Genomic DNA, 25,271 nt, shown 5'->3' with positions numbered 1-25,271 from the left:
CAATGGAGATTTTATGAGGCTCAAATGGAAAAACATAAGATACAGGATAACTCTTGTTAAAAATGAAATATTCAGTTTTCCCTAATCATTCTTGAATAAGAAGGAAGAACCCAGGGACCACACCCACACAAGCTCCTCTTCCTTATTCTAGGTGAGTCTTATTCCGGCAACCTGAGGTTGGACTCTTCATTCAGAGATTTTAAAAGAAAAATCTCACATTTCTGCCAGTGCTGTAATCTCGTCTTCCTCCCTGCTTGCTAATTTATGGCGTCCATCCACCCCAGCAGTTTCCATCCTCTCCTAATGCTATGATGCCACAATCCAGTCTCTGTGACTGGGGGGAATGTTTCCATGGTGACAAGCAGTGATGTCATAAAGCGGGGATTGTTACAGGACTGAATGAAATCTGGCACCAGATGTGCCCTGCCTCCTTACATAAGAGGGGGAGGGAAAAAGTCCACGTGGGCACATCCAGAAAGTGGGAAGCTGGATGGCTCAGGGGGCGGCGAGGGAGACACAAGGGGAGAAGGCTGCAACCCCTTCCACCACACAGCGGCAGACACCTCTAGCAAAGAGCAGATGTTAACAGCGCTGCAGGATGAGACTCATCTCTCCCTGAGGGGTATCTAGGCGACAAAGAAGTAGCGCTCACCAGAGACTGCTCTAGTGGGAGTCTGGGCCTCAGCCACATCCTGGCTCAGGAAGGGCCAGGCACACCCACACCATGCACCAAAGCCCAGAGGGCCGCATGGTTACTTCATAAAAGCCATCACCAGAGCCTCGACTGCTGTGTGCATCTGCACATGCCAGAAGTAGCCTGTTGTGATTCGGCGCACAGTGTGCATTTTCAAGTAACAAGCCTTACCAGAAAAATAGCAGCCACCCTCAGTTTAATGCCTAGAGGAAATCAAAACATCTGAAGAAAATTCCCTGAGGAGAAATTATATTAAGAAGCACTACACAATGCCACTTGCCATCTCTGGGCCCTCTCACAGGCAAGCTGAGCCTTGGGACAGCAGTGCCTGCCGCCAGGGGCCTGGCTAGCAGCTGAGGGAAGAGGCCCTTGTCCCTGCTCTGCAGTGCCCAGATATGAACAGGTCTGGCATGGGCAAGGCCTGATCAGGGAGCTCACTGCCACAGGCTGGTTCCTCGACACTGCAGAGTGACTGAGTGACTGCCACCACCATCAGTGCCGAAGAATGGGTTCTATGCCACGACACCTCCCTCTGGTCCACAGGAGGCTCTGGGAGTGGGGCTTCAGGCAGTGCATGCAGCCTCTCTCTCTCTCTCTCTCTCTCTCTCTCTCTCTCTCTCTCTCTCTCTCTCTCTCTCTCTCTCTCTCTCTCTCTCTCTCTCTCTCTCTCTCTCTCTGAGACAGCTGGTTTTTCCTCTCCACTCCAGGCATGCTACAGTCCACAGCAACAGCCAACTATGCATGCAGGGCATGGGCACTTTCGCCCTTCATCATTATTTATGGACCGACTTCAAAGGGAAGTCATTTCCATCTAGGAAGCTTGACATATGCTTCTCCACACCCACATGCAGAAAGGTAACTGCTTGCTTCTTACTCAGGACAGCAGGAAGCAGTATCTTCAGATGCCAATATGGGTGGTACCAAACCATTTACCATGGATCGGACAAAAGCCAGAAGACCTGCAGGCTCCATTCCCACGCCACTCTCCAGTCCGCAAACACACTGTCCTCCCTCATGCCTCTTGGCCTCTGCTGCCCCATGGGCAGCAACAGCCCACCTCAATCCCATTCCTGCAGCTCCTGCACCACAAGCTTGGGCCAGCATAAGTGGCCCACATCATCCTCTCGATGTGGCCTTTATGGCTCCTCCTCCTCCTCCTCCTCCTCCACTGCAGGATGAGGGGTTCCCTGTTCAGATCTGAGCACTTGGCCCAAGTACATGCCCCTGGCCAAGTAAATCAAAGTGAAGGCATAGCAGAAGCCAAGGTCCTGGAGCTCATGGAGTCTCCAGCACAGACTTCCCGCTGACTTCTGGAAGCAACTCGAGAGAGTCCTAACTTTCCAGACTTTCTAGATAAGGGTCCTGCATTGAGATCTAAGGCGCAATGTGAGCAGACGGGACCTAGAACTCCAGAGACTCCACTTCTGAGCTATAAAAACACAGAGGAGCTGGGAGGCACGGCCAGGGGAGAACACTTGCCTAGTCAGTACGAGGCCCTGGCCCAATCCTTGGCACCGAGTCACAAGGAGAATCACAGCAGAGCGGGGAGGTCTGGGCTCCAGTTGCAGCAGCCCCAACCCTTGAAAGAGTGCGGGGCATTTTTACAGCTTAGAACTAGGCCAGTTTATGCCCCCGGGGATGGTGCCTCAAGCATTCTGCCGCTTCCTGGGCTGATACTGTCCACTTTGGTGGCAGCTTCAAATCTCCTCTCCTGTGGACCGCTCACATGGCATCCCAGGCAGTGACACACCAGAATCCCTGCCTGGCAAGCTACACCTAAGCATACCACCTGGCACTGAGAGGGCAGCCCCCTCTTTCCAGACACCTTTTGGCCCACCCTAGGCCAGGCCCCCAAGCCAGTGAAGCTCTTCCTAGGACCTGCCTGAGGAGGCTAATCTCCATTGTTTTGCAAATGCCTCTCTTCCTCATACCAGTATATTGTCACTGTCCTTGCCCAAGACAAACACTTGGCAGAAAAGTTACCTTTGGAAATGCACAAAGGCACAAGCCTGTTCAGAGAGGCCTAGGGAAGGAACGTGAGTGGGCTAGGGCCTGAGGAGGTGCTCTTCCTCCGTGCACCTCAGAAGCCCAGATGCACCAGTGGGGAGAAAACTGCTCACTCGTGCTCCGGTGGCAAGCATGTGCTAAACGTCTATCCTAGTTGCTCAGCAACCAAGAAAAAGCATTTTGGAGAGCAAGGGGCTAATTGGACAAAATGAATTAATTAGACATTTCCGGAGTCATTGCCATCAAGTGACAACAGGCTTGGGCAGCCAGTCTTTTTGCTCATGAATGTGTCCTTGGAGCCCTCCCTCAGCTTTGGTCCAGCAAATCTGAGGCTCCAGCGAAGACGGAAGCCATGAACTGACGCATCTGAGGTACACAGGAGAGGGCGGCAGAGGGAGCGCTGCGGTGAGAAGCTGCTGTCAGAGAGCTTATGGTCTCTTTCAATTCTTAGTATTTCACAGTTTTGCTCTGTGAGGAAGAGAGGACGGGAATGGAAGTAAGCCCCACTCCGGCATGCTAAGCGTAACTTCACAGCCTGCTTTCTCCTGCCATCCTGCAGGGTTTCTCTCTGCTGCCTGTGAAGCAGCAGCTTCCCACAAAAGCAGAGCCACGGCAGCTGTTATGGAGTTTGTGTGGGAAATAAGAGGTTTTATTAGTGGCTGCATTTCCCCTTGCTCTGCTCTGCCTCCCCTGTTGGCTTCTTTTAATCACAGCAGAACCCCACTGGCTGCTCTAATGATGGAAAGCTGGCTACTGCGCGGCTCCGAGGAGAGCGCAGAGCAGGAGAGGTGCCATGCGATCGGGAGCAGGCTGAGGGCACGCAGGGCGGCCCGCAGCTGCCGGGGCAGGAGAGAGGGGCTTCTGTGTGCGCCGCCTGCTGTGCTTCGCTGGACACCTCCAGGGAAGCTGCTGCACCTCTCAGCTCTGCCTTCTGAGAAGCAGGGAGGATGAGTCTGGTGGTGTTCTGAGAGGGGCAGAACCACCACTAATTGCTCCCTTGCTCAAAAGGACAAAAGCCCCCTCACTGCCTACAAAAATAAAGTGTGAGCTTGCCAGTACCTTGCACCATGCCTCTGTGCTCTGCCCCATCTCACCTCTGTGTCATCCAGTGAGAGAGAGAGAGAGAGAGAGAGAGAGAGAGAGAGAGAGAGAGAGTACTCCACCTCATCTCCAGCCTTGCTTAGAAAAACCAGAGCTCCTGTACAGAGCAAGCAGCAAAGGCTTCCAGAGAACAGTAGGGTGTGCCGGGAGAGGGCCAGCACTTGCAAAATCTTGGTCAAAGGTGGAGCACTGGGCTCTGGGCTCAGCAGTACAGGGCGCTAGGGCCAGGAGGGCCCTGTGGGACCTGCGGTGCTGCTGCCAGACCTGGGCTGGCGGCTGAATCCCCCACACTTCCTTCCTCGCTCATGTTCACAGGGAGCCTGGTGACAGCAGAAGCCTCACCATGTTGCTGTGAAGACAAATGAGATCCTGGGTGCCAGGGCTACAGCTCAGAGCACACGATGCATGCTCATTAAATGCTGTCCACTATTGTAAGACTACCTTTCTGGAGCGAAACCCCAGTTCCTAAAGCTTCTTCATGAAGGGTCAGCCAGATAGCTCAGCAGATTAAAGCGCCTGCTTGGGCAGATGCAAGGGCCAGGGTTCGATCCCTGGCCTGCTGTGCCAGCCCCGCCCCTGGGGCACACTGAGACACTGAATGAGTGGCACACACCCATAATCCCAGTTCTTGGAAGCTGAAAAACAGGATCACTATAACTGCAATCTGTGTTGTGCGACCCTGTAGATCCTGTACTAAATATATTTTTTTAAAAAAAGCACATCTAGAGCTTCTGCACGGGAAAATGAGAAGACACAGCATCAGTACCAAGACCGACCCGGCCCATGGCGGGCCCTCCGCAAACGTGAGCTCCCGTCCCAAGGCACCACTTCAGCTTCCAGCGTGGGTGTGCATTCGTGTCCTCACGAGAGACACGGGCTTAAGAGTTCAAGTTCCCAGAAGCCCAAGATCAGGCCTGAACTGCTCTCGGTTCCCAGCATGGAAGCACAATGAGAGCTGTGTGCTCATCAGTTTAGACGCGACTCCCCGCAGCATGACACGGCCCGAACCCGCCTCACAGGCCCTCACGTGCTACTTTTAAGGTCAGCGGCAACAGCGAGCACTGGGAATAGCTCAACCACGGGGCGGGCTTGGTCCAGGTCCCAGCTCCCCGTAGACTCTTTTCATCCCAACTTCCGCTAGAACAGAAAAACACAGACAGGACAGGAAACAGCCAAAGACAGGAGAGTGAGAAGGCCCCGCCCTTGCTCTGACATTGAAGCAAAGAACCAGACGGTTGCAAGAGCACCAACAGAGAATCGCTGCTTAAGCGGCCAAGAGCTTCTGTTTAGACAGAGGCCGAGTTCAGGGTCAGACGGTAGGACAGTTGTACAATAATGTCCACATTGTTGGTACCACTGAATTGTACCCTTAAAATGATTCCAGTGGCGTCCCCTAAACAGCTTCACAACTTATCCCCAAGAACGGTGAAAACTTTCACTCACCATTACAAGGTCAAATTTAAAATGTGAAGGCCTCAGAGCAAAAGAATTGAAGCGATAAAAGACAAGATATCTGACTATGTCCTAAGGTAGGGCAGGCGAGGGAAGCAGCGGGTGCTGGCAGAGGGCAGAGTGAAGGCCCGGACGGGGCCACACACGCTCCCTTGCATCCAGCTCTCGTGGGCCCCGCTGCTACCCCACATGAGCACACAGCCAGCCACCCTCTTCGGGCTGTGAGTGCCCAGGAAACAAGAGAGGCCACCGCGCACAAGGGATCAGCACAGACCGTTAGACGCAGCGTGCATCTCAGTTCGGCCTCTTTCAGGCCGCCACCGCAGGGACTTACCAAGGGGAACCCCAAGACAGCAGCCGCACGCCACAGAGGCAGGGGCTCCTCCTGCCCCATGTTGGGAGGCACCGCCATTCTTGGCCATGCTCACCCCAACCCACGTGCCACCCCACTTCTGGTTAGAGAGCGGCTGGATCAGTCCCTTATCCCATCTCCTCTTCAGGATTTTATTTTTTTTTATCTATTTTATAAAAACCTTCCTAAAAGGAGTATGATTTGGATCATTTTTTTCCCATGATAGTTCTTTTTTTTTTTTTTTTTTTTTTTTTTTTTTTTGCAGTACCAGGGATTGAACTCAGGACCCTGTGCTTGCCAGGCTAACGCTTACTCTACTGAGCCATCTCCCCGGCCCCTACTTGTCTCCTTTTGAGAAATATAGATTCATTCAGATCTTTTACCCATTTCAAATTAAGATTACCTAAATTTCTGCAACTGAGCTGAGTTCCTTATGACTCAGTTGCCAGATAAGTATTTTGCAAGTAGTTATTATGAAAAATTATATATAGTTTCCTCAAAAAAACTAAAAATAGAATGCTATATGAGCCCACAATTCTACTAATATACACGTACGTATACATACATGAAATGAAGTTAGTATATCAAAGACATACCTGCACTCTGCGTTCACGAAGCGTTACTCACAGTCCTCAAGGTGTCGCACCAGCCTACCCGCCCATCAGCACACGCATGAGCCAAGACACTGGTCTACACAAAGTGCCACATCATTTGGCCATGAAAAGAATAAATCCTGCCATCCGCCTGCAATAACGTAGAGGGAACAAAAGCACATTATCTTAAGTGGAATAAGCCAGGCAAAGAAAGACAAATAGCACAGCTCCTCACCCACATACAGAGGCTGACGCAGACTCGCCAAGAGCCCAGCAGCGCTTACCACAGCCTGAGAAAAGCGAGAGATGAGGGGCTAATGGTGCCCGAGTACAGCTGACAGGAGGAGCAGGTGCAAGTGCCGCACCGTGCCCAGGACTGGCTGCAGTTTGCATTACACATCTCAGAATAACTAGGAAAGAGGCATTTGAAGGTTCCCAACAGACACAAATGATGTCTGGGCCACGGAGGAACCTTGGCTGGTTCCTCCAGTCGTGTGTGGTTCTCAGCAGAAATGCTGCACTGAGGAGACCCTGCGCCCCGCTGGGTGAGGGGCTGTGGCGGTGCTGGGAGGCGCAGCTTTCTCTTCCCCTTACAAGGAGACGAGAAGAGGGGCGCACTGGAGGTAGACCCACCAGCAGGGAGACCAGACTAACCTTCAGGACCTCTTTTGATCCAGTCTAAGAACACGAACCTATTTTAGAGTATCTTCTCCCACATGGCAGGCATCTTACCAACACTTTAAACTCACAAAACGGGGCCGCAGAGATAGCTCAGTCGTCTAAGCACCTGCCTAGAAAGGTGCAAGGACTTGGGCTTGATCCCTGGTAACCGTACGCCATGCCAGCCCTGCCCCAAGACCAGGTGTGGTGGCGCACGCCTGTAATCCCACCACTGGGGAGGCTGAAGCAGGATGTAGCAAGATCCTATACCAAATACATAAAAATTTTAAAAGAAAACTCACAAAATGGTCACAACAGTCTAACCAAATGGAGACTGCAATGCCAGTGCAATAGAGGAGGAAGGGGTCTCACAGAAGAGCAGCTTGCCAGTCAGGGGCAGAGCAAGCACTGCTCGTCCACCTCGGGGGACCTTCCGTGTCTCCCGACAACCTTCGGGTGCATTTGGCCCCCACAGGGTCACCTTCTGGCAGGCAAACCTCTGGAGCACGCTGAAACCTCAGTGGACCACAGGGTGCTGCAGAACAGTGCTGGACACCAATGTGGGCTCCTCAGCCGGCTGCTGGATGGACTGAGGCCTGCTCAGCTCTCTAGGCCGCTCTCCTTATCAGGAAAATGATGTGACGGGGCAGTGTGCGTATTCACGACCTAAAACAGCATCTTGGGAGATCTACATTTCGAAAGGACCTCAGAGTACACAGTGCTCACCCAAATGACAGCGATGCCTCTGACCACACACACACACACACACCACACAGAGCAAGCACAAAGTCCTCCCTATCTCCGCACAAAATAATACCACAATATGAACAGCTTTCATAACTTTAGTGACAGTGACATTCCCTTAATGCCCCTGCTCACTTATAGCTTACGATCCCCTCCCCAGTGTAGGATTTCCTTTTGATCCAGGGAACTACTGCACAGATGGGGAACGCTGAGTGTCAGACGTCGGCTAACTCAGGCCATGCGCAGCAGGGGCAGGTGGGGGCCTGGAAGCTGGCGCTGATTTCCAGGGCGGCACGGCGAGCGCAGCCCTGCACACAGGTCCGCAGTCCTGCCACAGCGCCGGCCGTGCAGCCCCGGCTCCCAGATACCTGCATCGTCATCATCATCCCCAGAGCAGCCTCGTTCAGTCACATAACTGTGGAAACACTTCAGAAAGGCTAGCGGGGCCGTGACCTCACAGACGGGAGCCAGCCGTATTTATAAGAAAGTCCACTGAACTTGGAAACGCAAGCACACGCCTGCGTGCACACACATGACCACACACGCACCGTCGTAAACACGCCACTGCACTCTCTCTGCACCTCCTGGATGGAGCCCCGATGAGCTCACCAGACGTGACTTCTCCAGAAGCCCTCAAGCTGTCACAGCCCCTGACGCGGCTGAGGCGAGGGGCTCGGCCAGGAGAGAGCGCCCTTCTCTGCTGCCCGTCCACTCACTTGCGTGCAGAGACGAGGCTGCTCTGTACAGTATGATCAACTCTGCCCCTCCACTCCACTTCTTAAAACATTCGTAAGTGCACAAGAAAGGAAACACCACACAACAAAACCTGAATGGGGAAAAGGCAATCTTGAAATGAACTCGACTGCAGAAGCTTGTGCTCCTACAGGCACAGCAGATATTAATAATTCAGCAAAATATTACAGTAATTACTATACTTTGCAAAATCACAACAGTGCACTTTAGCACAACTCCTACCAATCTCCCTGCAACTGCCATTAATAAATAAAACACAATTCCCTATATTAAATTTGTTGCTTAAAAGCTAAATATTTTAACACAGCTAATATATTTTAAATAATCAGTCAAGACCAAGAAAATCCTTAAACCTGTATTTCTTGCCCTTTCAAATGAAATTCTGGCTTCTCAGGGTCAAAACGGACTTCAGCTTGCACATGAAAACCCTGAGAACTGGGGCTTGAAGGTCCCTGTTATGAAGCTCAAGGCCCACTCAGCTCAAATGCAGTGCTGGAATCTGATCAGGCTGCTGGGGAAGAAAAGGGAAATGCAGGGGAAGATTAATTCTATAAATCTGACCCACCTCATTCAGCTCTAGAAAAGAAAGCCACAACCTGTAAACAGATGAACACCACACTACTGCCAAAAGCCACAGATAAGCAAGCCTAGCGTGCGCATAGACTGCTAACACCCCGGAAACTCAGGTATGTCACTTTACACAGCATGTTCCCACCACGTGCTGCATCCCACCGCTCACGTTCTGTTATCTCAGTTAGCTTTTGCTGCAAAAAGATATGGAATGTATAATCCACACTCAATCACTTATTCTTTCACAAGCATCATGGTTCTCACAAAGGTAAGGGCGGAGCTGGACCTGACAGACCAGGCAGGGCTCAGCTGGGCGACTGTGCTGCAGGGCTGCCTGGGATGGGAGTGTCTGGGTACTCAGGGTCTCCTGCCATCCTTGGAGACCAAGAGGCCTGCCCAAACGTGGTCTTCGAGACAGTGCAGAGGTATAAGACACCAGACAGAAGCACACAACCTGTCATATCAAATAACGAAGCCAAGAATTGACATGGTGTCACTTAGAACTGACAGGTTACTTCCAAAGCCAACGTGAAGAGATGGGAAAGAACCCTTCACGTTCAGAAAGGGGGAAGAGATCCAAGCAATACAAGGGAAGTTGTAGGAGGAGCAAAGAGTCAGAGCCACGGCTCGACCGGGGGCACCTGCCATATGTTTCAGTGGGCTTCTGCCTACCCACTCCAACTGCTATCAGCCAAGCCATTATCCTTCTGAGCTTCAGTAACAATCTGGTCTCCCGGCCTCATTTTTTTTGTCCCTAAAACCCACAGGGTGGCCACTGAGATTCATTTAATGTCAACTTCATTGTATAACTACCCTACGTTAAACTTAAACCTTTCCACAGCTTACCCCTTAGCTGGCAGGATAAGAACGAACTTGCTTACCTGGACCCACAGCGTCCCACCTGCTGCTGTCCAGGCTGCCTGCCTGCTGCCCTCCCTGCAGCCCCCAGCTTTCTGCTCCCGCCATCCCATCCCATCCTCTCTGCCTTCCCAGTGCCCTGCTCCTTCCTCCTAACGCCCATGCACTGGTCACTCCCCTGTAGCTATGACAAACACCCAGCACCTGCAGCTGATGGAGGAGAAGTCTGCTTTACTTTGGCTCCTGATTCCAGAGAGCTCAGGACCTGGGTGGCTGGCTGCGCAGCAGAAACGGTCTAGCCGAGTGGGGGGAACTTGGTCAGAACTGAACAGCTGAATGAAATAACTGAACTGCACGATGACGATGGGCTCTGTGCAGACGGAATGCTTAAGTCATGGGGTAAAAGCACACGAATACTGAGACTGCAGGCAAGAAGCATGCAGGCTCTGTGGAAAATAAGGAACTGACCTCTGGGGCTAGAGAGACAGGCTGTGTGAGGGGCGAGTGGCTGAGCGATGGGGACAGTGCACGGGCTGTGTGACAGCCGAAGGGACCGACAAGGTGAGACCAAGCGCAGAGAGTCATGACTGGCCACGGTCCTTCCCCCTCCCCCCCCCCCCAATGCCGAGGCTTCAGACAGCTCCGGGCCCTCCAGGCTCTTCTACTTTGCTCTCCTACCCTGATACTCTAAACAAAAGCCAGGAGTTCTGGCTTGGTCTCTCCCCACTCTGGCTGAAAAGCAGCCCCTCAGGCTCCTCTCCAAGTGATCTCTACCCACCCGGGGTCCTCAGGTCACAGCTGGGGAACACTGCCCACCACCAGGATGCCAGCAAGCAGAGGGAGGAGGCAGGAGACGGGACACAGCAGCTGCTCCAGGTCACACTCCGACTCGCTCCAGCCAGGCCCACCCTAACAGCATGTTCACCTAATGAGCTCACCAAAGGCTGAGTCACCCAGGGGGTAGTGCCCCATGATCCAGCCACCTTCCAAGCACAAAGAGTTTCAGGGGATATTTGAGATTAAAATCACAACAACCCAGGAGGCCTGGGAGATAGCTCGGAGGTCTAAGTGCCTGCCTGGCAAGCACAAGGACTGGATTTGATCCTCGGTACCACGCTGGCCACCATGGTTGTGCACAACTGTGATCCCAGCACGGAGGAGGCTGAGACAAGAGGATCACTCTGAGTCTGAGCTACATAGTGAGACCCTGCACCAAAAACTAAATAAATACATTTATAAATAAATAAAAGATTAAAAAATTGAAATCACAACAACCCAGAACTCTCTGTGAACCCCTCCTCACCTGATCCTGTGCATCGCTGACGTGTCGACTGCAGCTCTCTGACTTCCCTAACTTAAGTCCCTTGTGCTATCTTTGGGGGCTCATCTGCCTCTCCTCAGAGGGCTGCACACCATTGCAGCCTTGACACCCTGCAGTCCCTGGCACACACGGGGCTGTCTACACATACTGCACGTGAATGTAGTTTTAAAATAAAAGTTAGCCAAGACAACTTTTTATATTTTGCACTAAAGCTATCTGGATAAACGTCAAGCGCAAATTGCTCCATGTAGTGTTTAGCCTCCTGCATCCTACTTCAGATTTTGTGCAAATCTAGTTTTAATACACCAGGTTTCCTTAAAGAGGTACACATGACTAATTTGAACAAAGTGACAGGTTCCCCCCGCCAGATACCTCCTTTTCTCACCATCATCCATCCCTAAGTGGGAAAGCAGACATATATAATTTTAAAATAGCAAATGAGGCAAAACCAGCAAGTAGTCTCACCGATCCAAGGGAAGTACTTAACCTTCCACTTCTATGTCTAGATAAGCCACCAAACTGTCGGGAGAGAACAACAAAATTTCTGACATGACACAATAGTTAGTGCATCTCTTAAGTACTTGGTGACCATAAATTAAAAGAAATCTATTAGGTCAGTAAGAAATCTATCCTGTCATTGACTTCAATGAGTACATTCCTGTACAGTCTGTGTTAAAAAGACAATTTGAGGACCTTCCATATAAAAATGACTAGTAGCCCGAAAAGGAGAATGAAATCCATGAAATAAATGGGAATCACGGAAAGGCAAGCAAACAGAACCAGAAAGAAGAGCTTAACATAACTTAGAATATCCTCCCAGACAGCCAAGGCATCCCGGTGGTGTGGTGAAAAATTAGATGCTTCCCCTATCTGTAAGAAAAAGTCAGTAGAAACACTCTGTAACATAAAAATCTCTACAAGGAAGTTACGCACAAACTGACACAGTAGCCTTCTGAGCCACTAGCAGAGCACAGGATAATCTATCTGACCTCAGAGGTCAGAAAACATCTTGTCTGGTGACATAGGTGTCATGCCGGAGAATGCCATCTATTTCCAGTCATGCCACTAGATTTGTTGCAGATCATAACATTTTTATTGCTTTCCTTTCGTCATGATTTTAACTATATTTAGCTTGTTTCTTAAATATGTTTAAATTAGCACATATCTTATGCTTTCTCACACTGTTCTCTGTCATATCTGTCCAAATAACTTTCCCACACATAACGTCAAAATTTTGGGGGTTCCTGGGTGCATCCCAGTGCTTCTCACACATGTTTCATGACCAGGAATACTCTCAGAGCTCCCCAAACACTCCGGATTATCCATAAGGAACCAGGCAACATAATCAATACTGATCAAGTTCTGGAACAAATTTTCTAAACATCACATTACAGTCCCATCTGGGAATTTTATTGTATCAGATGTGACTTAAAATTAATTGTAAACCATGGCCAAGAATCATGGGGTTTTAACTTTTCTTTTTCTTTGTGGTACCAGGGATTGAACTCAGGCCCTTGTGCTTGCCTGGTAAGCACTTATTCTACTGAGCCATCTCTCTGGCCCAAGAATCGTGGGGCTTTAGCACAATGGTACACGTACTAGCGGAGGTGCTATTTGTACTGAGAGACAGCAGAAGAAAGTAGGTGGCATACACGGCTCCAAAACTGCAGCTGAGGGGCTACCTGCTCCCTAAGGAGCACAGAAAAGGTTAGGTGACACCTGGAGTTACCATCACCTGCTCCTTTCAAAATGCTTCCATGTGCAGCAACTCCTCACTTCTCTGTGACACAGAAGGAGCAACAGGACCGCCCTCGCGCCACCTGGCTGTAAAGGCTCACCCCAGCACCACATCCAGTTTGTGGTGAGATGGACCTGCTGAGTCTGTACAGCTTCTGGATTGTGGATAAGGAAACCAAATCCAGATGATTCCAATAACCAGCACTACACTCAGCAAACAAGCAACTGAGCAGAAGAATGAATGGCTACATCCACTTAGGAAAGGCCAAGCGTATTTATGTTTGATAAGTATTTTCTAATTGCTTACTCATAGTTCCAGACTCTCTCCTTACTAATAATGAACCCACAAAAAGTCACAGACACACAAGTCTTACCCACAGATAGGCTCTACACCTGGAAGGGTCTCCATTTGCTCACACCTGAGAAGCGAGTGACGGCCTGAAGACAGGAAGCCATGTCCAGGGACTGCCAATCCCAAAGACAACGTTCTTCCCAGCATATCAAGTTACCTCCACTGATGTGATCTTAGACCAGAAGATACCAAGGCTGAGTCCAGCTGCTCCAGGCCAAGTATCCAGTGAAATGTGAGGGAAGTGAGGGGAAAAAGTCACTCTACTCGGGCAAAAGATCACCTGGCCACACGCGCAGGTCCAAATGCTAGGGCCTCTGTGGGTATGGCGAAGAGCAAGCCCACGCTCTGTGGCCAGGGAGCTCCTCAGCCCTGGGAGCTGAGCGGTCCTCTCTGGAAGCCCCAGCACTATGCCTGCACTATTCAGTACAACCCAGCTATGCCTCTCCCTTCTAGAAGGTGCCAGTGCAATGGAGGGCCGCCTCAGGATCAGAGTCAGGATTCCACGGCCCTCCCTCTCCACTCTGGTGTGACCACTGCAAGGCTCAGAACAGAATCTTCAAAGATCATGAGACAAAGTCCTTAGGTGGTGCGAAGGACAGCGCCCTATGGGCCACAGGGCACCCAGATATTCAGCTGGACACTGCCCTGTCCCTGTCTGTCTGTGAGGGTCTGGATAAGGCTGGCATCGACATCAGTAGAATGAGTACGTGGGCGAGTCTGGACAGAATAAATGGCTGCACAGGGAAGGATTTCTTCTCCCTGCCAACCAGTCCGCCAGCTGGGATGGGTCTTCTCCGGCCTCCGAAGTCGCATGTGGTCTAGAAGCCACATGACTGTCTCCCTGCGGCTCCTGAGGCCTGTGGACTAAGACTAAGCCTACACCGCTGGCTTCCCGGGGCTCCCCTTGCCAGCTGCAGGGTCCTGACTTCCCACCCTCCTGTGCAGGCTGAGCCCCCGCACAGTCCGCACCTACATGCTCCTGGCTCAATTTCTCTGGCAAAGCCAAACAAACGCAGCTGGAAATAACTAACCTATATCAGTTGAGGTCCTTCCCGGAGCCCTGGAACATACTACAAAACCTACAAACTTAAGTTTAATTAATTTATCTGGGAGGTGATCAACCCAGGAAACACTGAAGGGAAAGGGCCAAGTGAACTAGGCATGAGAGTCAGAGAAAAAGGCCAGCAAGATACCTCGGTGCGCAGGTGGGGCTTAACCCCACGCGGGCCTCTGACGGGGAATATGGAAAGCCAGCGAGATGGCAGGAGGGCTAAATGCTGGCCCACCAGTGTCCATCTGTCATTGCTAAGTGGCTTCTCCTTGCCCTCTGACCGACACTCACTCCCTACAACTCCCATCCCGTGCCCTTGTCATCAAAGTTAATGACCACAGAAAGCCGTCTGGCAAATGTTGTTACTGGTAATTAGAAGGCAGGCAGGCCTGTAGAGTAACAGAAAGGGCCGAGACATGGCCAGGGCACCAAAGGATCTGCCTCAAAAGAAGACGTTCCCCTTCCCTGCCACCCGCCACAGTGGACAATGGATGAACACTCCTAACCAATGAACTGCTGGCTGTGCTGGACCCGTGGGCGGCCTCTCCAAGATGCACGACCTTACAAATCTAGTGATACTCCCATTTTGCAGCCTGTAAAACCGAGGTGCAGAGACCAGCTCGGGGTCACACTTGTTTGAGGACATCTCCTAACAGAAAAGGCATTTCAGAGTTTTGAGAAATCTTCCAAAAAAATCTTTGCTTTTGGGCCGGGGAGATGGCTCAGTGGAATAAGCGTTTCCCTGGCAAGCACAAGGGCCTGAGTTCAATCCCTGGTTCCGCCAAAAAATAAAATCTTTGCTTTCCCACATGAACAGTACTCAAAGCAACACATAAGATGAGAAATTCTATGGCCTCGAAGGATCTCTTTCTCTTCCACCATCACGCTGAAAACAAGGTGGTTTACCAGTCTTGCGGCCTCCAACCTTTAACTGCAGAGGAGTCCTCTCCATCCCCCTGGGCGTGATCACACCCACATAGGGCAGCGCGAGCTGTTCTTCTACTCCAGACAAATACATTCTACTCTATCACTGCTCTCCTTGTCCCACTGAGGGAAGAGTTTAAAAAGAAACAGTTCACCTCTTATGAAGCAGTGTCATCCTCAGTGTGACCACAGCCATCTGAATGAGAAACTGCCCACCTCCCTACAGAGGCCAGAGAGACATTGGGGAAGACGGAATCAAAGGGCCACGTGGGATGCAGAATCAGACCCCGACAGCCAGGGAAACAGACTTGGTTTAGGTCTAGGAGCACCTGGGAGCAGGCCAGGCACCCCGTCAGCCCCGAAGCACTCATTCTTCACCTAGGCAGTACTGGTATCTAAGAAAGTACTTATTCCCTTCAACACAACAAGCTTCTACTGACCAACCACCGCACACAGCGCATGAGAGAAGGTAAGGAAGGAAATGCAGAAAAGACGGATGAGGCAAGCCCGAGTGCCACGCCTAGCTGAGTCCACCCGTGGCTTCTAGGTTCTGTCGTTAGTGGGCTGAACAGCCCACAGTTGTACAAAACATCATTTCCTCTTTAAAAAAAAAAAGCCACTGAATGATGAACACTCAGGACTGGACTGCCCTAATGCCAGTTAGTTATTCACCTAGGAATCGGCAAACAGACCCTCACACAGCGCAGTCACAGCTTGCTCCTCCTCCTCCCTCCTCTGCTGTTCCTGATAGAACAGGTTTTCTCTGTTTCATCCTGTTTACTTTCACTTCTTTCCCAGGGCAACACTCCCTCTAGTGTCTGTGTAAAGGATCTCTGCTTGTGTAGGGTAAAGGCAACAGGGGAATAAAAAGCAGGTAACCAGACGGGTGTAGATCTCCACACGATAATCAGTGTACGTGGCCAATACCGTGCCTCCGAGAAGAAGGCTGCGCAGCTTCTGCGGTGAGCCCGCCACGTGTACTCCCACTCCACACCAGGTACAAAGACAGAGCTGGGGATCAGGAGGACGGAATGGAGCGCTGAGGCCCACTGAGCACCTTGGACGCAGCCATCCCGGCGCTGCGGGCACTCCTGGCCGGCCGCCCCCAGGCGCCCCTCACGCGACCCACCTCACTCACTTTCTCCAAAGGCCTCCCAGGGTTAGCTGTGGAGTAATCACTGGTGCCCAAGCCAGGAGAAGCTACTCTTTGACTTCACCAGATCCCTTAACCCTCCATGCAACGGAAGTCCTGAGAAAAGTGTTCAAATTACTCCCTATGAATGAGGCGAATTTTAACTCGATGCTAACTGACCTGATTATAACCATTTTCCACTACAAATTCTGGTTCTGAGCTTCAAGAAGCCATCTGTTCACTTGTTGATCTCTTTCACTGTCTGTCTCAGGATCATGTGAGAGTCGGACACCACTGAGACTCGGGCCGGCAGAGGACAGGGATTTCAAGAAGTGACAGAAAGGCAACTTACTGAAGCCTGGGTTTCAGGAAGGTGTCACCTTCAGCTCCCTGTGGAACTTTCGACAAGGACCGCCTCTTTCTACTTCAGTTTCCCATCTGAAAATGGACAGAGAGCCTCCACCAGATGCAAAAACCACAGCAAAACCAGCCAGAAAGCGTCTTGTGGCTTCGCTGTGTATGGGGCAGTCACATACTTCAAGCGCCATGGGCAATCTCCTTTACTGCTCCCGATGGCTGAGGTGCTGGGGTAAGCTTGCCATCGTTTTCATCAGCCCCTCTTACAGCTGAAGGGACAGAAAGCAGGGGGCAACAGACAACCTTCCCAGTGTCCCACTGCTACTCAGAAGCAGGGCAGGCCTGGAACTCTGCCTCCAGAGTCCACTGTCCTATTCAGTCTGTGCCTTTATGTTATAGGCCCAGCCTATTTGTTCTCATTAAACCTAGACAGGATGGCGTGAGTTCACGTACTCCACATGCCACATAAGCCACACATACCCATGCTATATAATCCCATAATTCACAGTCTGGTAGAATTCTTGATTACCTTTCTTTTTCCCTTAAACTCGGTTTTCTCCAGGGAATGCCCACCAACGGGTCCCCAACTGGGAGAGTCACCGCTTCTGAACGGCCGCCATGGCTGGGTGCTCCTACCCCGGCCAGGAAGGCCAGGCTTGCTCTGCTCCCCAGTACGGACTGCTTGTGTCACCCTGAAGTTCTCAGACTCCATTACTTTTTTCCAAATGCAGTACAGCACACTTATTAGGGTACACTAGGGAACGGCATTTCCGTCAATAATGAAACCCAAGCTACACAAGCAAAACAAACAAGCCAAATGCTTTCGGTGATGTAAGTGGGCTTGGTCCACTCAGGAACCCAGAGCTGGGGGACTGACAGCATCCTCCAGCAACGGTGTAGAGTAAGACCCAGCTCGCCCGGCATCAGGGCGCTTGCCGTTTGTTGTCCACAGCTGTCACAGTGTGGCTGCGGGACGCAACCATGAAATGGGAGGGTGAGCTCTAGTCCTAAGCCTGGTATCATATATACCAGTCCAAAGCCTCAGTCTACCCTACCTATCAAATGGGCAGCACCCTGGTTCACAGGAGTGAAAGCATATATCATGGGGGAAAATGTTATTAACCTAAAGGATAAAGGACACAGAGATGTACAAACAGTCCTGGGCTCCTCTAGAGAAAAGAACAGCTGAGTCCAGCTCCGGGGGCCTGTGGCTGTCGGAGCCACACAGCCCGCATCTCCACTGAGTGAGCTGGTGAAGACAATTCTAGCCCTGACACCCTGCGAGCCTAAGACGCCTGCAGTGTCTCGCATGTGACACTGCCCCCTCTGAGCTCACAACCTCAAAGGATCACTTGGCAATTAGCCACACATCCACCTGTGACATCTGTCTTATTGTCGTGCGCCACTTAACTGTACAGAAGAGCCTCCTCCCTTCCAAAGCACATCAGAAGGACCTGCAGGCAAGTGCTGTCGCTGCCTCCCCTCCCTCATGCCACCGTCCGCAGAGCAGCGGCAAAGTCACAGACACGGGGTGCTCAGCACACAGCCGGACAGCACCTGTGAGCTGCTATCCAGGGCCTGAAACACACGGGAAGAAGCCAGCACCAGCGCGCAGTCCCAAGTGCCATCCTCTTTCCAAGTAATGAAGATCTCTCCAAACCCTTTGCTCAAATGTACACGTGAAATAGCTCCCAGGCACACAGACTGCACGCCACTAAGCAACCCTGCCTGTCTTAGGGAAAAGGGCCCGCGTAAGAGGGCCAGAGCCCACAGTCGGCGGAAACAGTTATTTCATCTCACACCCTGAGAGCACTAAGCAACACAAGATTAAAGTAAGCAAGTATTAGATTAAAATGATCAAATGTGTGGTGCAGCCTGTAAATTCCACAGACGACTGGCAAAAGAGAAATAAACATTTGCAGGGCAAGCTTCGCAGAGCCACCAAACCGAGCCTTGACTCCCATGCACATCATCACAGAGGAAGAAGCAAGCCCCAAGAGCAGGAGAACTCAAGAACAGAGGCTCAGAGTGCAGCGGGGCTTGGGGCCATGGTGAGGCTGGTCTGCTGCAGTACAGGACACAGCGCTCCCATCCAAAGCCGGAGAAGTAGATCCAGAACACACACACACAGGGAGGGCCTTGAATGCCATGCCAGAGAACTGCCTGCATTCAAGAAGCCAGAGGTCCTCAAGCTAAAGGAAGATACACAAAGTGAAACGCTCCTGATAACCAGAGCTAGCGAGTCAGGAAACCACCTATGTCCCAGGCAGAGATGTCAAATTCCTTCACAGCTGTGTGCCGTGAACCTTGGGACTATCATTCATTTACCCGCTTACCCAAACATTAAGTACCTATGTGGGGGAGGCCAAGTTCCTTCAGGTGCACCCTCTGTCCACAGAGTCATCCAGCCCCCTCTCCCCGTCACCCCACATCAGGGCAATAAACATGGTGAGCAAATCCCTCGCCCCAGGAGCCCGCTGTCACTCGACAGTCGCCCACAAAGCACCACACGTGCTATCCCACCTCTGCCTCCGCGAGGCCTTTCACAAACGTGCTGCGGTCTCGTCCTTGACATTTTCCTCCCATAAGGTACGTGTCTCGAGCAGGCAGAAGGCTGGAGGAAGGAGAAAGCAGGCAGTCCACCCTCAGTTCAAGCCACAGGCGCCAGGTGAGTTGCCCACCTGCCCATGGGTTTGGGTAAACCCCCAGCCTCAGGGAGATCTTCTAACCCCCACACCTGGCTCTGTGGAACTGCTGTTTCTTCAGGGATGAATCAGGGCCCCCAGACCATTCAGCCCCATAGTTTCCCTAGGAAAACAACCTCAGAAGCCCCCCTTCCACCGCAGCTACTCACCCCCTCCCTTCAACCAACACAACTGGAGAAGCCATGTCCCAGCCTGCCCCCTCCCTAACCACACAAGTTCTAACCACCACATTTCTGTTTTCATTAAATCAAGCCTTCTAATTAAAGAGTTTGCAACTTCTGCTCACCTTGGACATTGCTGCAGACAGGAGGAGCAAATGGGAGACTAGCTCAGGCGCCAGAGGAAAGGCAGAGCAGGCACTCAGCCGGTCCAGCCCTCCTCTGCTCCCGCTCCGCCCCACCGCACCTCTACAGAAGGTGACCAGGAACAATTAGTGCTATCCTGTCCCAAGGCACTTCCCAGCTACATCTCAACTGAGATGGTTCTCCTTGTAATATTAATTAAACAGATTATTTTTGGCAAACCCCTAAAGAGTGTCTTTTGTGGCAGGCTTCTCCATTAAGCCTCCAAGAAGGCAAAATGCATTAGGACATTGTAATGAGGGACAAGGAGCGGGGACAAGGAACACAAGGCAACGCAGCCAAAAGCTGTTTGAAAAATCTGCTGGGAGCCACAATTAGATGCTTTAGTGAAGGAAATACAATTAATCTGATCAAATCTGTCACTATTTCACACATTAGGGGTAAATATTTTAGAACACAGCCCAGCTGCATCAGTTAAGGGCAGACACCCTGCCTGCAGAAGCTGCACGCTCCGCCTCCTCCCCACGCCAGGAAGAGACATTGCAAGAACCAGACAGGACCTGCATCTTCCTGGGCGCCCACCAAGATGCGCCGTGGGCACCTTAACTGAAAGCTACCCGACAGTCCCTCTTCCCTGGCAGACACCCTCAAGATAGCAGCCTGCAAAACAGGGTCTGGAAGAGCTGCTGAAGGAAAGCGGGGCAGAAGCTGGGGGAGAGTGCAGCCCTGCCCCTCAGCGCAGGAATGGGGGTCCCTCGAACAATTACCCAGGAGAAGGTCATGAAGGAGTGGGCTGAGCCTCTGCCACGCTGTACCCTCAAGAGCGACTGGCCAGCCAACTCCCTGAGCAAGGAAGGAGGCTTCTCCTCCATTGGAAGGACGGAGCAGTATGCCTTTCCTGTTGCCCAAGGAGCCTGGGGCCTGGGCTCTCCCCAGAGTGACTCTCTAACCCATCCATCAGGACATCCCAGCTAGAGACAAAGGCCATGAAATGACCAGGGCGGATCCACCTCCAGAGCAGAGGCTGAAAGTGACAGCAGGGTCACTCCTGCTTCCCTCTGCCTCTGTCTGCTTGCAGGGCGCCTTCTCCTGGGCCTCCCTGCCTTCCCACTCTGGCCCCAGGACCAAGCAAGCATCTGCCCAGCTTTGCCTGCACTGCTTCTTGCCCCCTCAGGCCTTCAGTCAAGGGCGATGGGGTGAAGACCCTTCTCCTAGGCCCACACCCTGAGCTATAACCTCTCCATTCCCATTTATGTGGGTGACTAAAAACTGTCCCTGAAGAAAGGGACCTCTGGGGCTGAAGTTCACCAAGACAACAAAGGCCAACTGTGCTAAACCTGGAGACGGGGGCTTCCTGAGAGGGATGTGTTAACACTTCAGAAGAACATCGAGAAGCTTCTTTCCAAGTCAGAAGGCCCAGTGACAGGCCAGTGTCCTCTGCTTTGTGACATTGGCCTCCACTTCAAGATAATGGTGAAAGGACCTTCACTATCAATGAGCCTCTCCTCATCTGTCCATCCTGCAGTCCAGACCCCAATAGGGAACCCCGCTGAGGCTGCTCCCACCTCCCCTCAGGGACTGCTTCGCCCGGCTCACACAGTCAGCTTCCCACTTCCTGAGAGGGCAGCCCAGACCTGACAGCCGAGGGCGCCTCTCTCCCTAGCATGGCCAGCTAAGGAGAGAGTCAAGAAGTGGGCAGAGGTCAGGAAGCAGTCCCTCCCTACCTGCAGGGGTCGGCCGCACCCAGGAAAGCCCTGCCCTGGCTGGGGCAGAGGCCTGGAGGTATTCACAAATGGCTCAGACTTCAGGGCTGCTGCCTGGCCCTCAGGCCTAGGCCCACCAAAGGCCATGCCCCCACCCCCAAGCAGGGCCACACCGCCCCCACTTGTGCTGCTGCTGACCTGCCCTGCAGATGGGCAGGGGCCAGGGACAGCCGTTTGCCCTGAACTACCGCTTGCAGGAATTATCTTCTCTCTGAAGTCCTATCTCAAGGGGCTTTGTCAACACTCAAGAATGACAAAGGCAGAGACCTAAGAAAACTACTCCGACCACTGAATTTGCCTTGTCCAAATGTAGCAATAACAAAGCCACAGACATGTGAAGAGCGCTCCTTTCCCTTCTCTTGTCCTCTCCTTCCACTCCTCGGACTTCCACCCTCACATCAAATCCATCCTCCTCTTGGCTAAAAAAGTGAGTATGCCAATTCCTAATTATCAAGGTAAAATGGAGAGTCACAAGACTCATTGTCAGAGAACACACACACACACACACACACACACACACCCTCTAGGGAACTGAAGTCCAGTCACTCGCCCCCACTATACGGCTCTCCAGTCCAAGGCTGTGAGGGTCTTCAAGGAAAGCCCCTGAAGACCCAGGAGCTGCCCCAGGGTGCTCGCTGCCCACCCCCTGAGCCCCAGTTCTGACACCGACTGGGCTGCGCAAACTGTGTTGTGTCTCCAAGAACCCGGGATCCGCACCGGTTCCACTGCTGTGCTTGTGAGATTCACCACGCACCCGGTAAGCCTCAGGGTCCCTTCAAACAAGGTGGACACATCCCAAGAAAACCCTCTCAAACGCAGCTCCTGAGGAGAACTACAGCCTGCGCGCTGCGTTCCCACCAAACGGCTTTGCAGAGCCGCTTCCTCCATATCTCTCGCTCCCTGCCTGGAGCCCTGCTCCGCCCAGCCAGAGCCAGGAAGGAGGGAAACATGTGCAAGGCTGCCTTAAGAAGGGTCGTGCAGAGGGGCGGGCTGGGGAGGGGTAAGCGTGGGAGCGCGTCCCCAGCCTTTTCTTGATTGGGCTGCCCAGCGCGGCACAGTGGCAGGTGAAGATAGCCCTGGAGCGCGCGCTGCTGGTCTCCGCTGCTGCCCCAGCCCTGGCAGGCGAGACTCAGGTGTCCGGTCCGAGCACCCCAACCCCTGGAGTGGGCTCAGCGGCGCCACCTCTCGGTGCGGCCTCGTGCAGGGGACAGAGGAGGGGAGCAGAGAGGTGGAGAAATGTGCATCCGGCAGAAGGACCAACTCCACTCTGGCGCGAGGCATGCCGCTGGACGCGACTGTGGAAGCGGGGAAACCGAGGAGTGGTCATGAATGCCTGGGAACGAGCGGTGCGGAGAGAAAAAACTGAGGGCGCTTCACGCTTTAAACTTTCCCAGTACCTCTCTTACAGCTTTCTAGAGCAGCTGCCTGGCTTTGCGTGACGGCAGACCATGAGCCCAGGGCGAAAGGCTACCGCCCCGGCTGGTAGAGGTCCAAATGGTCTCATCTGGCGTGAGGGTGCGGGGTGGCATGGGAAGGGAGCCCCGGCAGTGGCAGGTCTGCATCCATCTGTCCAGCGGCTGTTTTTCCACATCAACGGGAGTAGTGGCCCAGGAATTCAGGCACCCCAGAACATGAAAACCGACTGTGCGAGCCAAGAGTACGTGGCCGAGGGTGCCTCCTCCCTCCATCTCTGGACTCAGGCTTTCTCCCCTCCTGGACAGCCCCAGTTCTATGGTCTCGAGTGAACACAATCACGGGTATGGGTACACACACACACACACACACACACACACTCCTAATGGCAAACTCTGCTAACCTGTTGGGGGAATGGGGGAAATGGATAAATCTTCCCCACTAAAAGTCTAGCTGCTCCCGCTCTGCGTCTCAACCTAGAGCAAGTGGGTCTGGTTCCCTCGCTCTCCCCCTCTTCCCCTGGAGTCGGCGCCCGGCCGAGGGTACTCACGCTGCTGTTGTGCCCGAACCAGTGCACCATGGCCTGGTTGTGGGCCGAGTCCCCGGTCAGCGCAAAGGAGGTGCTGGGCAGGCGGAGCTCCTCGGCGGCTGGGCCCCCTGTCCTTGTCGCGCGCACCTCCTCCCGAGGACCCTGGGCCGGAGGACGGCTTCCTTTGGAGCCCTCAGCTGTTGCAGTGGCCCGGGTGTCTCCGCGCTCCAGAGCGCTGGGGGGCTGCGCCCGGCGACTCCTTCTCGCGCCGCCCAGCTTGCCAGGTGCCAGGACGCCCTGGACCCACGGCGCGCCTGGAGGCGACGTCCTCCCGGCTTCAGCCCGCACCTCGCCGCTCGGCAGGCGCTCCGGCGCGGCGGCTTTCCGCGCGTTCGCAGGCTCCTCTGGCCCCGGGTTTGCCACTGCCCGCTGCGAGAGAGGAGGAAGAGCCGGCCGCCGCGAAACCAAAGACCCGGGGTGCCCCGGACTGCCTGTCGCGCCCCAAGTGATCTCGGCGCCTGCGAGGACCCACGTCGACAGAAGCAAGAGCCCGGTCCGGGCGAGGGGCGCCCCCGTCCAGCCCGCGAGGCGCTCCACACGCGCCACCTCCATCCCGCTGCGGCGATCGCGGCTCGGGCTGCCGAGTGTGTGGCACCCGGCGAGGTGCGGGTCCGGCGCGGGGGGTGTGCGCGCACCGGCGGGCGAGCGAGCGGGGCGGGAGCTGGACGCCAGGAGCGGGGAGCCGGGCGCGGGGCGCGATGAGGGACTACGGCCGGCTGGCGCGCCCACAGGACCTCGCCCGCGCTCTTCCCGCCCGGACTCCACAACCCAGGGAAAATTTACAATTATTCCTCCGGTGGTGGTGGTGGTGGTGGTAGTGGTGGTGGTGGTGGTGGTGGTGAAAGAGATCTCACCAAATCTCTCCCACTGAGCTCTTCCAGAAATTTTTTCAAAAGCAGTGTTTGAAGGTAAGGAGAAAATCCTCTTTTAAAATATAAAAAGCCGAATCCAGAAGGAGGGGCCGCCTAACGGACCCCAATTCCGAGTGTCGGGAAACCCAGCCTCCAACCTGCTCCGGCGGAAGAGTTGGGAACGGCCTCCCGCTGCGCTCGGGCTTACTCTCCCGGCCAGTTCTGGGGAGCGCGGGGCTGCGCGCGGAGGGGTGCGGGAGCCTCGGGAGCAGCAGGAGAGAGGAGCAAAGCGCTTGGCGCCAACTGCTAGCGTCGGGGAGCGAGCGGGAGCCCGAGCCTGCGCCGGGAGGCGGGCGCGGAAGCGGGGCGCTGGATGGACCCACCGCTCGGATCGCGCTCTCCCCCCAACAGCCCCCACCCCCGGCTTGTGCCCCCGCCCAGTGCGGGGGCGCGGGACTGCGTGCGTGCGCGTGCGTGCGTGCGAGCAGGGGGGTGGGGGCGCCCGAGCCGGCTGGTGGAGGCGCCGCCCGGTGGGGGCATCGGGAGGAGCTGGAGGGGGTGAGAGCTGGGCGAGCGGGGGCGCGCGGTTTCTCGTGTGCGCGTGTGCACGAGCTGTGTGCGTGTCCCGGAGAGCGGCGGGGCGGGCGCGCTCGGGCCGTGGGCGCTCGCGGAGCACGCGCGAGTGTTCCTGCGTTTCCAGGCGCCTGTGAGTCGTCAGAAAGGCGTGTGGAGAAAACAGGCAGGGCCCCTCTTCCGGGAGCCCCCCTCACCCTTCCCAGGTCCCCTTCGCCAGCGATTGATCGGAATCTGATTAACCCTCCACGGGCCAGACCATGGAGCTGGAGGTGCCGGGCAGGGGTCTCGGCTCTGCTTCCAGGCCATGGCCAGAGGTGGGCAGAGAGGGTCCTAGAGACGTCTGCTTCCACCAGAAACCCACACCCCATCTCACGGCCTGGAAATGTCTGGCTGTGCCCTAAATGCCCCAGACCC

At 53.7% G+C, this 25,271-nt stretch overlaps 1 protein-coding gene across 1 annotated transcript in view; it reads right to left on the bottom strand.

Moving 5' to 3' along the window:
- Positions 1 to 23,982, bottom strand: part of Sorcs3 (sortilin related VPS10 domain containing receptor 3) — a 621,809-nt gene extending 597,827 nt beyond the window's left edge. The window contains exon 1 of the mRNA XM_004631515.1: positions 23,392 to 23,982. Within this exon, the coding sequence (XP_004631572.1) occupies positions 23,392 to 23,982 (591 nt within the window). The remainder of the gene's footprint in view (positions 1 to 23,391) is intronic.
- Positions 23,983 to 25,271: the final 1,289 nt, after the last annotated feature.

The sequence above is a fragment of the Octodon degus genome, unplaced genomic scaffold (genome assembly GCF_000260255.1).
Source record: "Octodon degus isolate 3935 unplaced genomic scaffold, OctDeg1.0 scaffold00042, whole genome shotgun sequence".
Lineage (NCBI taxonomy): Eukaryota > Metazoa > Chordata > Mammalia > Rodentia > Octodontidae > Octodon > Octodon degus.
The sequence above is the reverse complement of the archived record's forward strand: the minus strand, read 5'-3'. Positions and strand labels throughout refer to the sequence as shown.